Source organism: Candoia aspera, chromosome 11, assembly GCF_035149785.1.
Source record: "Candoia aspera isolate rCanAsp1 chromosome 11, rCanAsp1.hap2, whole genome shotgun sequence".
NCBI lineage: Eukaryota > Metazoa > Chordata > Lepidosauria > Squamata > Boidae > Candoia > Candoia aspera.
This window is the reverse complement of record NC_086163.1, coordinates 23,518,845-23,534,198: the sequence shown is the minus strand read 5'-3', so window position 1 is coordinate 23,534,198 and position 15,354 is coordinate 23,518,845. Positions and strand designations below refer to the sequence as shown.

Sequence of the window (15,354 nt, the reverse complement as noted above, 5' to 3'; positions counted from 1 at the left end):
AATATTGAAAACTATCTAGACCTGTTGATCATGTGCAAAACACAACCAGAATCTTGCTCTGACAGTAATCTAAAGACTCTTCAGTGTTACAAGCAGCTTGCTTAGATCTTGCTCCTAAAATGATACATAAAACCTAGTCCAGCATTTGATAAACTACGGACATTTCAACTCTGATGGTTTTCAGTTTCCCTGAACACAATGACCCTAAATGCAGAGATCACAATTATTTATCCTTAGTGCTTGTACAAACAACCAGGATAGCAAGTCGTATTTCGCTCTCTGAGCAGCATGCCTCTTTAGAACTTTACCAGATGTCTTGACCACAGCATATTTTCCAAAAGCATAGTGTGGGATAAAATACATTAAACCAGATGTTGCGATGAACTCTGTACTCCATAAACCCTTACGATAGTTGAGTGAAATGGCAAATCCATATGGAAGTGTCTTATGAATATCTTATTGTGTAAAGCTCAAATGACTTTTCCAAGGAAGAGCGTGTTCTCATGGAGAGCCTCTACTGCTTCCAAAGTCACAGTGATAAAGAGACCTGAGGTTTTATTTAAGGTGGCGTACGTGGTTTTCTGTCCATTAAAATCTTTCACCGGCGTCAACATTGCATGGAGAAGAAGCCTCATGGATAAGGCTTGTGTTTTTTGATCAAAGTAATAAGCTACTTTCCTGCATTGGTTTATTACATTGTAAATAGGTGGAAGAATGTGAGCAACTGATATTTGCAGTAATTTCCAAAATAGCAGTTCTGTTGCTGGGACGCATTTACTGTGTTTGCTTATTTATACCTCTGTTTCCCCATTATGATTTATTCAGAATACTGAAAGCAAAACATCTTGGATTAAATAAATAAGAATAATATATAAGCAGTAATTACAAAACTGTACAGATTGGAACTGCTTACTTATGGAAGGAAAAGGACATTTTTTTTCCTGCTTTTTTTGCTTCCAGTAGTTTTTTGGGTGATTTGGAGATGAAAATACATGCATTTAAACTTAAAGGAGGTCAAAAATAGTTTTATTTAATGTACAGTTACAACAAAATGCCGTACAGTGTGAGAAACAACTCATTGGTTTATACATCCCAAGACTGGGTTCAGATGTCACACCAAGCTGTGGTTGATTTCATTGCAGCTCATTAAATAAGCTGTAATAATAGTCCTGCAATATTAATAAATGTTTATATAGTTGCTGCAGCTTTTCCAAAAATTAAAAACTCATTTAATTAATTACAGTAGCTACTTGTACAGTGCCAAGTTTTATTAAAATAAGTTTGGTTGAGAAGACTTTGAATTGCTCATTGACCATTACCTATAATATGCAGATTTAAAAATTCATAAGGAATCATCCAGGAAATCTGGAAATAAGTGATAAGAAAGTATGGTCAAATAAGAACCAGTGCTATGTGACTAAAGTTGGATAGTTGTAAAGGGATAAATAAATTTGTTTGGTTTTCTTTCTCTTTTCTGAGGGGCAATCATATTTCAAACATTTTCAGTGCCTTTCACCTTTATGATTCAAAATCATGCAGTTAGTACCTGTAAACAGACTTACTGGCTGCTTTTATTTTGATATCTGCCTGTGGTTAGTTGCCCATTATGCAGCTTACATATAGCAGAAGTCTGGAGTACTTCCCTTGAGATCAACTGAATTAATTTCAAGTAAAGAGATAGTAGGCTTACAATAAAATCGAATGTTAAACTTGAGCATTGGGTTACTATGACTGCACTTTTGAAATGTGAACATGGGTGTTGTTAAGTAGTTCTGTTTTTAATAAGATTGGCATTCATTATTATCCCTGTAGCTAAGTATACAGCAGGAGACACGTTACAGTGTTGACTGTTAATATCTGTTAGATTAAGGTATCAACATATTCTTGCAGCTCTTCTCCTAAGGGCAGACATTTTGGAGTGAAATTTACCACCATGTGTCATTAGATGAAGAAGGCAGTAAAATGACTTGTTTAGTTGAATTGGAATTAAGCAACAGCTGTAGCAATCTACTTCCCAACTGGAAAATATTTTTGATTTTGCAGCTACACCGTGAAACAGCATTTTGTTTTTTCTAAAAAAACAAATTAAAGACCAGTCAGAAAATACAGAGCTGTTTTTCTCTGCAACTGCTTGTGTTACACTTCTTAGGAAGGACCATTGATTTATTGCATTACCTCACTGCATTGAGCATATCCATTTCATCAGCGTATCATGCTTATGCTATTTTTAACAATAAGCTGAAGGGACAGTGCTGATGAAATTACATTATTTTGATACCCAACTGAAAGAAAGTGGTATGCTTACAAAGACTGCTTGCAAGAATCCCTCTATGGCTCTGTTGAACTATTTACAGTTATATGCAATTTCAGATTGTGATTGGATAAGGCTCCCAATTAAATACCTTCTTCTGGAAAGCCATTTATCTGGAATAGTTATATTGTATTTTGATTTGGATAGGTGAGTTCTGCAGAATAGGTATAATCTGTGGAAGGATACTCGTGAGACCAAGCTACTGGTGTGTCTTTGTTTGTTTGTTTGTTTAATTCATCCATCCATCCATCCATCCATCTTTATCACCGCCCATCTTCCCCAGACTCTGGGCAGTTTACAATAAAAACAGAATTAAAATTCAGAACAATTACAAATACAATAATACAATAAAAATAGAGGTATAATAGAATCTAAATGGCTAAGAGATTTTAATCAGTCCGTGAGTGTAATAGGCCCATCGAAAACCACTCTAGGGCGCTAGCCATCCCCAGGTGTAAGTGTTCCCCCTCCCATTCCAAGCCTGCTGGCAAAACCAGGTTTTTAGCCTTGTTCGAAAGTCCAGGAGCGAGCGGGCCTGTCTCACCTCCAGGGCGAGATTTTGCTTATGGTCCATGGTTGCTTTTTAGGATTACTGGAGGGAGGGCTGACACCAGGACAGCACAGCGTCCTTTAGGTTTCTGGAAGTAGAGAGCCACTGCTTGACGGGGGACGCGAATTGCCTTGAGACGCTGAAGCAGTAATGCTTTTAGACCGAAAGAGACGGTGGTCCGTTGTTTCAAGCCATTGCTCGCCCACAGACGGAGGTGTGGACTTCTTTGTAATTAACCTCTAAGAAATCTTTGTTGAAGTTCTTTTGAGCATAAATGTTGACCCAGTCCCCTAATGCACGTGATTGGCGGGTTTCTTGGGTTGTTGCTATGAAGACTGGAATTAACGTGCACAGTTTAGAATGGGCTAAAAAGAGAAATATTAAGGAAAACGGCGGTTTTGAACAGTAGGCTAAATAGTAACCAGAAGTGATTTAGGAGTTGAAATCCTTTAAAAAGAAAAAGCCCTGTTCACCTGAAGTGCGTGAAACCCCCGTCTTCTTTTCATGGTTTTAATTTTGTGATGCCCAAACAAATGGTTTGGGAATTTTGAAAAGATCGCCGCTTGAGGCACTGACCCTGGTCTGAAAAATCTTGTTGTACCAGGCTGTCATCCGATCTCCCGGATGTGGTATCTCCTCTAAGACTTGCCCGTCAATCTTGGTTGACGGTCACAGACCAAAGTGACAATACAGTAATGTTAAAATAAAGCGTTAGCATGCATTGCAATCATGAGCATTGTTTAAACAACAGACATTTAGTGCCTGAGTGGAATAAGAGATACTGTGACGACAGACGACAAAAGATGTTCAGTAGGCAGTTCTTGACCTACCCTAGATTCTGAGGAAGTTGCTGGTGTTACCCTGCAGGCCTTTGTTGTGAACTTGTCTGTTTTTGCAGTTATCCTTGAACTATGATCACGTAAGAGATGTGGAACATGGAATTCATCAGTCCAGATGGAAAGTTTGCGTGTGGGGCATTACATTTGCTTAGCTCCATTCACACAGCGTACCTAGAAAGAAAGCGATATAAGGGGACGTGGACCAGAGAATCCACAGCTCCACAGGATCTGTGGAGGGATCTTCCTCTGTCTGCTTTCTAGGACAGATTTGCATAATATGATCAAAACCCAGTATTGTGAAGGTTCTGCAGTATAGGAGATCACGAGTTGATCTAAGCATTTGCTTGGTGTTAAAGCATTTTCTAAACTTCCTAGTGCAATGAACGTAGAGATTCTGTTGTGCTCGTCTTGAGGTCCACATCCGAGACCCTTAAACTGAGCCCTGTTCTGGCTCATTCGTACTGTGGCTCAAGGGAGCAGCGGTTGTGGGGAGAGGCCTGCTGCAGCAGTTTAGCTACTAATTCAGGAGGATGAAATTGGAGGGCCCAAACCGTGTAAGTAGAAATGTATTTTTAGCCAGGAGCTAAAGATGATAAACCAGCCCCTTTAAACCACACATCCTGTATTGTGGAACTCCACGTTTGAGACACATTGGACCTTCTGAAACAGTTTCCTTAGAAATTTACATTTAATGGCTTCAGCAGTAGCAAAATGAATACCTGCATTTAATTGGATCCCTAGAGGAATGGAACTCGTGCCTTGGCTTCAGATAGTTTTATTGCAGCTGGGATCGATCCAGCATCTCTAGTATGGAAAAAGGATATAAAAGCAGATGAGCTCAGTGGGACATTATGAGACAAGTCAGCGATACACAGTTTGTAGCTTCTTCCAGCCTGAAAAATTAAGCATTTAAGGTATCTTATGTCCCTCAGTATTCTGGGAGGAATTATTTATTTATCTATTAAGTCATTGGTTTACAGAATTCAAGATTTTGACGTTTGCAGAGTCAGTCACTAACAAATGGCCTTTACAAAATTGCTATTGCTGTCAACACTTTTCTTAATCGGGTTGGAGTCTGCAGTAGAATCCCTGCATTATCAGCAAGCAGCAAAATTGCTATATGCTAATTTAGGGGGTGATGTTCCTCTTTGCTTCTGTAGTCGACTATAATTTATATGAACTAAATTTATGTAATTTATATAAACGAAGTAGGAGAACAGCAAGGATCTAGCCTTGCTTCATGCCCTGTGGGTTGGAATAACTTCTGATACCTGTTCTGCTAGATTGCATCTCAGTTTCACTTTATATCAACACTATGAATGAGAATGACCAGGCACTGAATTTCCCACTTAAGGCTATAGTTACTGCAAATAGTAGCAAATCTACTTGGTTGATAGCAGACATCCTTTTAGCAGACGATTGTCTAACCCAATTATCAAAATTGTCTAATTGGCTGGGGAACTCTGGGGGTTGAAGTCCACACCTCTTAAAGTTGCTGAAGTTGAGACACAGTGGTCTAAGCTTAGCGGCACAAATGTTTGGTTCAGCTTTTGCCAGTTAGGTGGCTTCTGGGCCAAAACCAAGCTTTGGCAGTGGTGTTGGCTTGTCAGTATAGGCCAAGGGTGAGGTGAGTCCTGCAGCCCCTGGCGGAGATGCCTTAGTCAGCTCAGGAGACACTCGGTTCCTTCCTGGTCCTTCCCCTGCTTCTGCTGACTGAGGAGTCGAGTTCCTTCTGAAACTGAAACAGGTGGCCCTCTGGGCAAGCTGCCCACTCCCACACTCATTTGAATGGGGTGAAAATATTCATCTCTGCAAAATTCACAAGAAGAGTTTCACAGGAGGGTCCTGGGATCCACCCTTCAGTATGGGGTGACTCAGTGTTCAGAGTTAGTGCAACTAATCTGCAGAAGGTAGCCGAGTCATTTGCTCCCGCGGCTGCTACAGTTGCGCCAAACCGTATGGAGAGTCCTCTGTCTGTCTGTCTGTCTGTTAGTGTGTGACTGTTTGTTTGTTTCTGTAATTAGACCACAGTATTTATATCATCCAGGGCCTTCCTAACGCACACGTATTCATGGTGAAACCGTGTTCAGTTTGAGCGCAGTCATGGGTTGCCTAACCCTAGTGCTTTGACACGTTCCCTAAGCATGACCTCATAGAATGGAGTTCTCATGTGCTGAAGATGCTGTAGCTAGCTCGAATGAACTTGATAAATTACGCCAAGCGGGTTGAGCAATTATTACAGAAATTCAAGTATGGCAGTGATCAGTCCACCTTTAGAACGTCATTTGATTGATTGATTGATTGATTTTTAAAAAGACAGAGAATAGTACCTATTATTGTTTGCGTGGTTCACGTGTTTCGCTTTCTGTTGACATGTACTTAGTTCTAGGCAGATGGAATAATTTTTTGTTAATAAATGTTGTTTGTGATTTTTGATGTGTCTGTTTAGTACATAGCCCCAGCAATGCTGACATACAACACTAGAGAACATGGTTAGAAATGTCGTATTTTTAACTGCTAGCACAAGAGCATAGTAAGTTGAAGTCAGCTATTTGTGCAAAAATAATGTTCATCTGAGTTTTAGTTTCCTGTCCCAGAGATTACTCATCTTTTTAAAGTAGCAGTTATATTTTTTTCTCATAATTCCCAATATACTAACAGTTTGGGGATGCTTAATGAGTTTTGTGGTTATCTTAAGATGCTGACTTCACTACCTGTCTAGTCACTGAATTCATATTTTGTTTTGATTTTAAGTTTTTTAATATTGAAAGGGAACCAACTATAATAAAAGAAGCCCAAGATCTTTTAATCTGGAATCTGCTTTTGGAAACACATGAAAAAGTTATTCACAGTCTGAAAATAAAAAGAATGAAGTTGCAGAATCAGACAGGAAATTAAGTATATTAGTACTATAAATTGGAACTGAATGTTCCATATGTTGTCCACGTGAGTGTGGCTTAATGGGTTTCTAATGCTCATATGCGTGTTTCATATCAGTGGTTTCATTTATAGGAAAAAGGTGGTAACTTGATAGGTTAGCAGTGCCATCCTTTTGGTGGCCTCTGGCACTTGTCTCACATGTCGCAGCTTCCTGGTCTAGGACCAGAGCGAACGAAGGAAGAAATGCAGTGAAGATTTGCCGTTGCTACAAGATTTTATTAAAAAGTTGGTCTGGTAGACCAGAGGTACACAAAATGGCCCTTGGAGCTCCATTTTACTGTGCTGCTAAATTTCTGTTTCTCACATTTTATGGTGGGAACCATACAAAAACTATAGTGTAAGCATAAAACAAGGTTAAATATTTAAAACCTTCCAAAACTCCCAACCATATTCAGAACCCAGAAAAAGGCAGGAAATCCTGGCCTTACCCAGTGTGTGACACGGCTCCATCTACATGGTCATTTTATTTATTTGTTCGTTTGTTTTCTGCCTTTATTATTTTTTATAAATAACTCAAGGCAGGGAACATACTTAATACTCCTTCCTCCTCCTTTTCCCCACAACAGCAACCCTGTGAGGTGAGTTGGGCTGAGAGAGCGCAACTGGCCCAAGGTCACCCGGCTGGCTTTCATGCCTATGGCGGGACTAGAACTCTCCTACCACGCCTGATTGGCTCTTGGGCTGAGAGAGAGGGACTGGCCCAAGGTCACCCAGCCAGCTTCTGTGCCTAAGGCGGGACTAGAACTCATGGACTCCTGGTTTCTAGCTCGTTGCCTTAACCACTAGACCATCCCAGCAATCATTAATAGCAGATTCCCCATGTCTACAATAAACCAAGATCATCTCAAACTGTTTGCATTGCAGTGGGGAAAAATTGTTGATGTTCTAAAACAAACAACACCTTTCAGAAGACATCTACTATTATGAGAACCCTAGGCAGGGAATTCTGTAGATACAGTATTTTTTGGAAAGCAGTATTTTGAACTTGCTTTCTTTTGAAAAAGAAATATCCTCGTATCACAAACTTTTCGGAATGTATTTTGACATCCCGTGCGCTGCAGATTGATTTGTTCAAGTTATTCATTTCAGCTGGATCACTGGACCATAAACACATCAATCTGGCATCGAGAGTACTATTCTATTTTCCTGTTATAATCTATCTTACGTGTCAATAGTGCAGTCTGTAAATGTTGATATACACTAGATCGCTATTTAAATGTTTCATAATCTAGTTCATGAGAAGTCTGCAAGTGCTGTCCCTTTGCCTGCTCACTAGTTTACCTTGGCAAGTAACAATTCTGAACTATCAAACACTCAAAATTGCCCCATTTTTAAGTAGCTGACTTTTTTTCTTTGCTCTTATGCCTGAGTGCATATAAAACCATGTGACTATTTCTTGGCTGGCTAGTGCAAGCTTAATAGTATGGATATAATTCTCTTTTCCCCAATTAAGCAGTTATTTTCAGGTATCAGTCAATTAAACAATTCTTCTGTGTTACTTTAAAAACCATTCCATTCTTTCCTTGGTATTAGTGTCCCTGTGATGTAGTTGTCTAAATAACAACTGATTTACAGCACTTGCTTGCTCCTGGAAGTGTTGGCCACGGTGGTATGATCAGTCTGTTTGATAAATATATGGCTAGCATGCTTAATTCCTATTAGTTCTATTTCCAATAAAGTTTGAGGTGGAAGCTACCTCCTATGAATTAAAAGATGAAAAATAACATTAAAAACATTTAATTATGACACACATGTAAGCATTACTCCAGTTGATGCTTCAACTGGATTCAGTTCACACGACTTTCTGCAGATAGATGCAATAAACAGGAACTTCAGCTTTAACATTTTAAAACTGTTAATTTACCATGTAGGGAGAAAATGTGTTTTGGGAGGAGTGGGAAAGAACATCAAGGGAATGTTCGTTAGGAAAAGTGCTTTTAAGCAATGTTAGCTTTTCCAAAATAGATTAATATTCAGTATACACACATGGCAAATCTCGATAAAATAGTTAAGAGCAGAGACATCACACTGACAACAAAGGTCCGCATAGTTAAAGCAATGGTGTTCCCCGTAGTAACCTATGGCTGCGAGAGCTGGACCATAAGGAAGGCTGAGCGAAGGAAGATCGATGCTTTTGAACTGTGGTGTTGGAGGAAAATTCTGAGAGTGCCTTGGACTGCAAGAAGATCAAACCAGTCCATCCTCCAGGAAATAAAGCCAGACTGCTCACTGGAGGGAATGATATTAAAGGCCAAACTGAAATACTTTGGCCACATAATGAGAAGACAGGACACCCTGGAGAAGATGCTGATGCTAGGGAGAGTGGAGGGCAAAAGGAAGAGGGGCTGACCAAGGGCAAGATGGATGGATGACATTCTAGAGGTGACGGACTTGTCCCTGGGGGAGCTGGGGGTGTTGACGACCGACAGGAAGCTCTGGCGTGGGCTGGTCCATGAAGTCACGAAGAGTCGGAAGCGACTAAACGAATAAACAACAACATGCACACATGGATATTTTTAAACACATTCTTTTTAGCTGCTGGTATGTTACCCGGCAGACTTTAAGAATTCTTGTTCTAGGAGACAAACAGTTAACTCTTGTTTCAAAGATGAGCATTTTATGTATGATAAAAACCTTCAAGGCACTGATTTTTGGCATGTGTGTATTGCCTGGCTAAAATATTTTTACTGTAATGATAATTTAAACTTACTTCAGTTGTTTGTAAAACAAAGGGCAAAACCATTCATGATAAAGACTGGTTATGTTAGAGCCCAAAGTTCTAAATCCTCCCATGCTTCAATTAATCGAGTCTAGTCTGAGTATAAAATCTCTCCAATAGAAGATAATATAAAATCTCCTCCAAGCTCCAAATCTTCATCTTTAGCCAGGCTTCATTATAGCACACTGTACAGGATATGAGCTCTTATAATTGCCTTGGCCTTTCTTATGCTCATAAAGTATTTAAAAATGAAAGCGTGTCCCAAGTTTGATAAGCAGCTTTTAAGATAACCTTTGGAGCAGATGGTTGGGTCTTCTTTCACAAAGCAGTAAAGGAGGGCTAGTACAATTAACAAATGCACTGTTTGATATTTTGTGTGGTGTAATGAGCCACCTTGGTTTCTGAAGGTAGGACTTGCCATTCAAAACTTGGTTTTGTATAAGAACAGAAAAGGAACTATGATTCAGGAAAGATGGGCACTAGTATTTCAAATATATGCGTACTCTGGTCTTTAAGAATCTGTGAAGGCTTTAACTGAGAGACTAAAGTAACTAGGGGATCACAAAAATGTGGCTGTTCTCTTCTCCTCCTCCTCTTCCTCATCCCAGTAAATTTCATTCCATTCAAAACAAGAGAACAGTTTCAAAAACATGATTGCAATGATGATCTTGTTGTCCCACTCAGGTAAAACAGGAGATTACTGGATTTTATGAGAGAAGTCTTCCTTTTGCAATTTAGGGATTAAAAGAGCAGTAGAAAGAAAACAGAATGGACTAGAACTTGCTTGCTGAGAGAAGGGAAAGGTTGGGAGAAATGGTGAAATAAAGACCTCAAGCGTCTGGGTGGTGGTTCAGAAAGTGTCCGCTCACTTACGATGGTCATTTGGAAGGCAGAATCAGCTGCCTTACATAGGCTAAGGTGCCCGTGAAGGGTCAGTGATCAGCAGCACTTCTGAGGCTTTCCTGAAGTCTGTGATGGGCCTGGAGAAGACACGAATGGGCAGAAAGGAGGACACAGTGTAAGCAAGAAGCTCTTATTCTGTCTCTCATGGGAGGAGACGCATCTGAAAATAGCCTGGAGTCATGTCTTCTGATTCGTGAGACTCTGGGTACGGGACTCTCTGGCTGTCTGAATGCTTCATAAAGAGTCAGCGAAAGAGGGAGGCCGAGGTGGGGAGACAGGAGTGGGTGAGTTGCCTTTGTCCATAATGAAGAATGCTAAGAACTGAAGGTGGTCTTCATGCTTTCCCACAGAATTGCTTTTCCAGTGCCTTCTTAACCCTCCTTGAAAACAGACAGGTATGCAAATACAGTAAACATGTCTAAGAATCTGGATTTGCAGTTCTTCCCTTTTTTGACAGAGAAATAGAATTGTAGCGTTTTCAGTACAGAGAGAGAGACAATGTCCAGTTTCTTCACTCCTTCACAAACGTGTGTCTTCTCCTTTTCCTCCTCCAACCTCTCTGAACAGCAACAAGCACACCGCTGCGGTTTGCCCAGAAGTAAAAATACTTGTATATTGGATAATATTCATGCTGTCAAGATAATTGGAAACCCATGGGGATTGTTTCCATCAATTTCAAAGAAAATTCATGTTATTGTTACTCTGAAATGTTGCCCATATTTAAAACTTGGTGAGCTTGGTTGCACGGCATTGGGCTGCTTGCATTCCGTTCCTGTGTGGCATCCACAAAAAGGCGTCCTGGATGGAATTTGCCACCCGGATGGGGGACATAAGTAGTAAGTGTCGATGTCTGCAGCCTTCCCCACTTCTGGAGAATATAGCATTGGGGCTCTTCGATGTGTAATGTATATATTTCTTTTTTAACAGTGAGCGTTGAAAAAGTGGAATTAAAGGGATTATCACACAAGAAGAATGACAGGATTGTGGAATATTCTTTTGAGGTGAGTTTCAAAGATTTACAAGGAAATATAAGTGACATGAAGGGAACCAGATGTGGAGCACTCAGAATGCTACTTTTAAGACCTTTGGGGGTGCTGGGTTTTTTTTTTTTATAATAGTTTGCCCCCAAAACGCAGAAAGATATGTTCAATTTTACATTACCTCTGATTCCAGAATTATATGTCTTGGGCATTTACCACTTCACGTTGTAGGAAATACTCTCCTTATATCTTTTTAACAAAAGGAGGTTATAATTATCCATTTATGTTCAAGATGCACTGAAAGAAGAACAAGCATTTTCCCATGAACGACTCTGTGTATATACAAGGGAAAAGTTAATGTGCAGCTCTTATGCACATAAGCACTGAGAAAGTAACTGTGCCCTCATATTAAATAATAGTTCATTAAGTTGTTAGGAGTATATCTCTTGGCTTGAGGTTAATCGTACAAAATACAGCAAGAGGGAAAATGAGAAGATTCTGAAGCACCGAATATCTAAAACTTACGGCAATAGTACAATATCAAAATTCAGCTCCATTCACAGGATAGGGAAAGCACTGTAATTCCTGTGGGTTTATTTTGATATATTTATACTATGAATTCTCTTCCCTGGACCTCTACCCTGAGGGCATGACACGTAACAACTAGCATCCCTAGTCCGGGAACTTAAAATAAGGAAGGTGTAGACTCTGAGCTTTAACTAAATCTGCAGAAGCAGATTTCCCCAAAAACGCTCCTGTTCTTCTTCACTTCTCCCTTTGGAGCTGGCTATAAGGAGTCATACGGCAGCCCTGCGGGAGAAAGGGTTCGACGCCTCACTTCAGCTGCCTTACTTCGGAATACCACGTAACTAGCATGAACATTATGCAAGCTAACAGCGAAAGGGGGGCCAGCAAACGTCAGCGTTTCAGGATATAACTTTAGATGTTATGCTAACCATGGAGTTCAGATCAGATTTTTGGTACTTTTTTTACATGCAAAATATATGGAAAAACAAGCAAAATGCCATGTAAACGAAACTGTGCAGTGAATACGTCCAGGAACACTGCTCTTTCCCTTATATCCTTTCTCTGTGTGTTAGAGGGCAAGGGGAAGCAAAAGAAATCCACAAAGCCCAGGGAAGAATAGAAACTGCCTGCCTGTTTCTGTTTCTTAGTTTAAGCTAAGCAAGTGCTGGAAAAAGGAAATTCCTCAATTACGTAATGTATTTTGAAACTCTTTCCTCCCACCAGTACTTTTGGCAGTATCCTCAGGGCTGGAAAAATGCATGCATTTGGTTGTTAGTAGTATCGTGTGGAAAGATCCTGCTCATCCCTGCTCATTTTTAGAAAGGGTAACAGCAGTGCTTCCCCATCTGTCCCCAAAGCATCTAGAATACGTGCAAAACACACACACCGTTAGTCTGTGTTCTGTATTGGAAGTACGTGTGAGTCAGTTAGGTTGATCACTTACCAGTCTATGGACTTTCAAGAGATGCCGTCAGATAGCTTGTTGAACTTGCAGGAAGGAAAGGATGCGGATTTGGGGGGTCTTACAAATCCATAGCTCAGGTCTCCTGATGGGAGTCTGGAATATACCAGATATCCCTGCCCAAGCATTGGAACGGGCATGCGCTGCAGGTGCGGTGTGATGATGGCAATATATTGCCCGTCTTACCAATAGGAGATCACGTGTACCTCCAGAGCACATTTTGTTTATTTAAATAAGCATTGTTTTGTAGTCCTGATCCTGGATCAGGTGTGAATGTATACAAGGTAGCAACAAAAGTACGGGATGTGCCAATGGTCTTTTCATTACAGTAGTCTGAAAATGGATTAAGTAAATAAGGATATTATAATTAGGAGCTGGCTGTAGAATACGCCCCTGTGGTTTGCTGTAGTTTCACGTGGCGTATCAGGGAAGCGTGGCCGTTGAAATGTTTTTAAAATCGACATTCCACCTTTAATGCATTTTGTACAGAAAAGATTAATAAACTAAAACCAGATTTGCTTCATGCAGTGGTGGGATAAAGCACAGTTCCAGGGTGCACTTGGGGGAAACACTGACCGGTAAGCTTTGAAAACGTAGGTAGAATTGCCCCACTGTAACAACGGCCCAGCCCCATTCATCCATTCATCCTGAGAACATTGAAAGTCCGCTCTAAAGTTGCTCAATGAAGGTAACCAGAAGGGTTCTTTGTTTCCTCAGGTCTTATGGTCTGACTCTTCAGTGACAGTGGTAACAAAGTCTTCTGCTGAAGTGACTGATTTCATTTCAAAGGTAAAATGATTTTGTACAATCGGTGTTTTTAAGATACCTTTTGAAGTAGGTATACGTTAAGTGCAAGTTAACTTGCACGGCTTTTAAAAATACTGTTTTTAATTAATTAATTAATTAATTATTAATTATTATTAATCCAAGATTATTTTTTGAGTGCTATATTTCAGTTTCATACTGAAAATTTTAGTTTAGTTTATTCAATTTAGGCGCCATCTGACTCTAAACGATTCTGGCGGCTCAGAGGGTAACAATAATAAAGTACAATGCTGCACGAATAATCAAAAACAACATTTTATTTCTTAGTTAGGTCAGTTGTGTCCAGAAGAAAATTTGGAGAAATTCATTCCTTTCCTAGCTGGTTCAGATTCATTTTACTTAGAAAGAAGCCACATGGACCTGGAATCAGACCTTAGGTATACTTTGAAATTGTTTCTGAAATTTGTCTGCATGCGGGTGTGTGATTTTATTATTTAATAATATAATAACTCTTATTCAATAATGACAGAGTTAGTTATTATTAGTTGATCGCTTGCCTTGGTTGCGTTTACTTAGTATAGTCTCTTAGCACAAATTATGAAAACTTGCTTTGGACTCTCAGATGACCCATCTGCCTTCTGGATCTTACACACTGCTTTCACTAGCAGGGCCCAGCTCTGCTACTCCATACCACAGAGTCCTCCCACAATTCTACTCAACAGGAGTTCCTGCAGTCCCTTTGGGGCTGGGGGGGTGCTCTTTTGGTTCCTGGGAACCGCAGAACATCCAGCATATATTTGAACATTTGCTTGGCAGATCCATCTTTCTAATTAGCGCTGTGCAGGGTCAGATTTAATAGGTCTTCCCTTTCAGAGGCCTGCCATTGTTTTAATTGCAGTTACTTTGGCTAAGTTACAAAAATATATGTACTCTAGGGTTATTTGAAAAGTTTCCCAGATAAAGTGAATTTTGAAGAAGAGAAGTAAGAAAAACAGCTTGTAGAGACAACTTCAGACAGGAAGAGCAAAAAGGGAGAAAAAGTGGGTTATTTCAGAAACTTTGAGATGATTGACGCTGATAAGAGGACTGATATCACTGTGGAGGGTTTTATTTATGTAATTAATCTGCTGCAACTTCTGTGTTGCTCCAGTCTAAATAGGACTCTGATTTTGTAGCTGAGAATGAGAACCTTGTACTGGATTTGGAAAGCCATTGCAAAGAACTTAAGAAGAGGTATTGGGTAGTTAGAGTAATGAGACAAGTGAGTAACTTTGGCAGATAAAGTCAATCTTAAGGGCCAGCTGCATTTGAATAACTGATAAGCCAAACCTGCTTGAAAAATAATAATAGGGGATAAGCAGAAGGCCAGAATCAAGTTGAAATTATTTAAACTATTTGGGTGATAGAAGCAATGTAATTAAATCACTTGAGTTGGTGCCATTTGCTTACAAGGAGGTCGAATGGGCAAAAAGGTTCTAGTCTTGAACAGTTAATTCTAAATAGATTGTCTTGGCAGATTTACTGTACCTCTCCCATAGGGAGGATCGTGGCTGTTTCATGAATCTGTTTCCAGATTCTTCTTTGGGAGTGAATTCATTTTAAGTTTGATAATTTGGAACTGTAATACTGGTATATTTCAATGATTTTCATGACCCCTTAATCAGTATGTAATAAAATTTCTATTATAGGACCTTTGAGATGGAAACTGTATCAGAAGCAACAATTTGGTTTATTGAGGCTTGCTTATTAAAAATACTGCCTCGCACAATTTGAGTCATGTTTCTAGCAGAGCCCCGTCTTTTTTAGTAAAAGAAGGCAAAACAAAGGCAAAGCAAGGCAAAAGAATATTTAGAATAAA

General features: G+C 39.8%; 1 protein-coding gene across 1 annotated transcript in view; it reads left to right on the top strand.

Annotated features, from left to right (window-relative positions):
• Positions 1-15,354, top strand: part of ZCCHC14 (zinc finger CCHC-type containing 14) — a 30,763-nt gene that overhangs the window by 5,480 nt on the left and 9,929 nt on the right. The window contains exons 3-5 of the mRNA XM_063313004.1: positions 11,190-11,263; positions 13,449-13,520; positions 13,824-13,933. Coding sequence (XP_063169074.1) covers positions 11,190-11,263; positions 13,449-13,520; positions 13,824-13,933 — 256 coding nt within the window. The remainder of the gene's footprint in view (positions 1-11,189; positions 11,264-13,448; positions 13,521-13,823; positions 13,934-15,354) is intronic.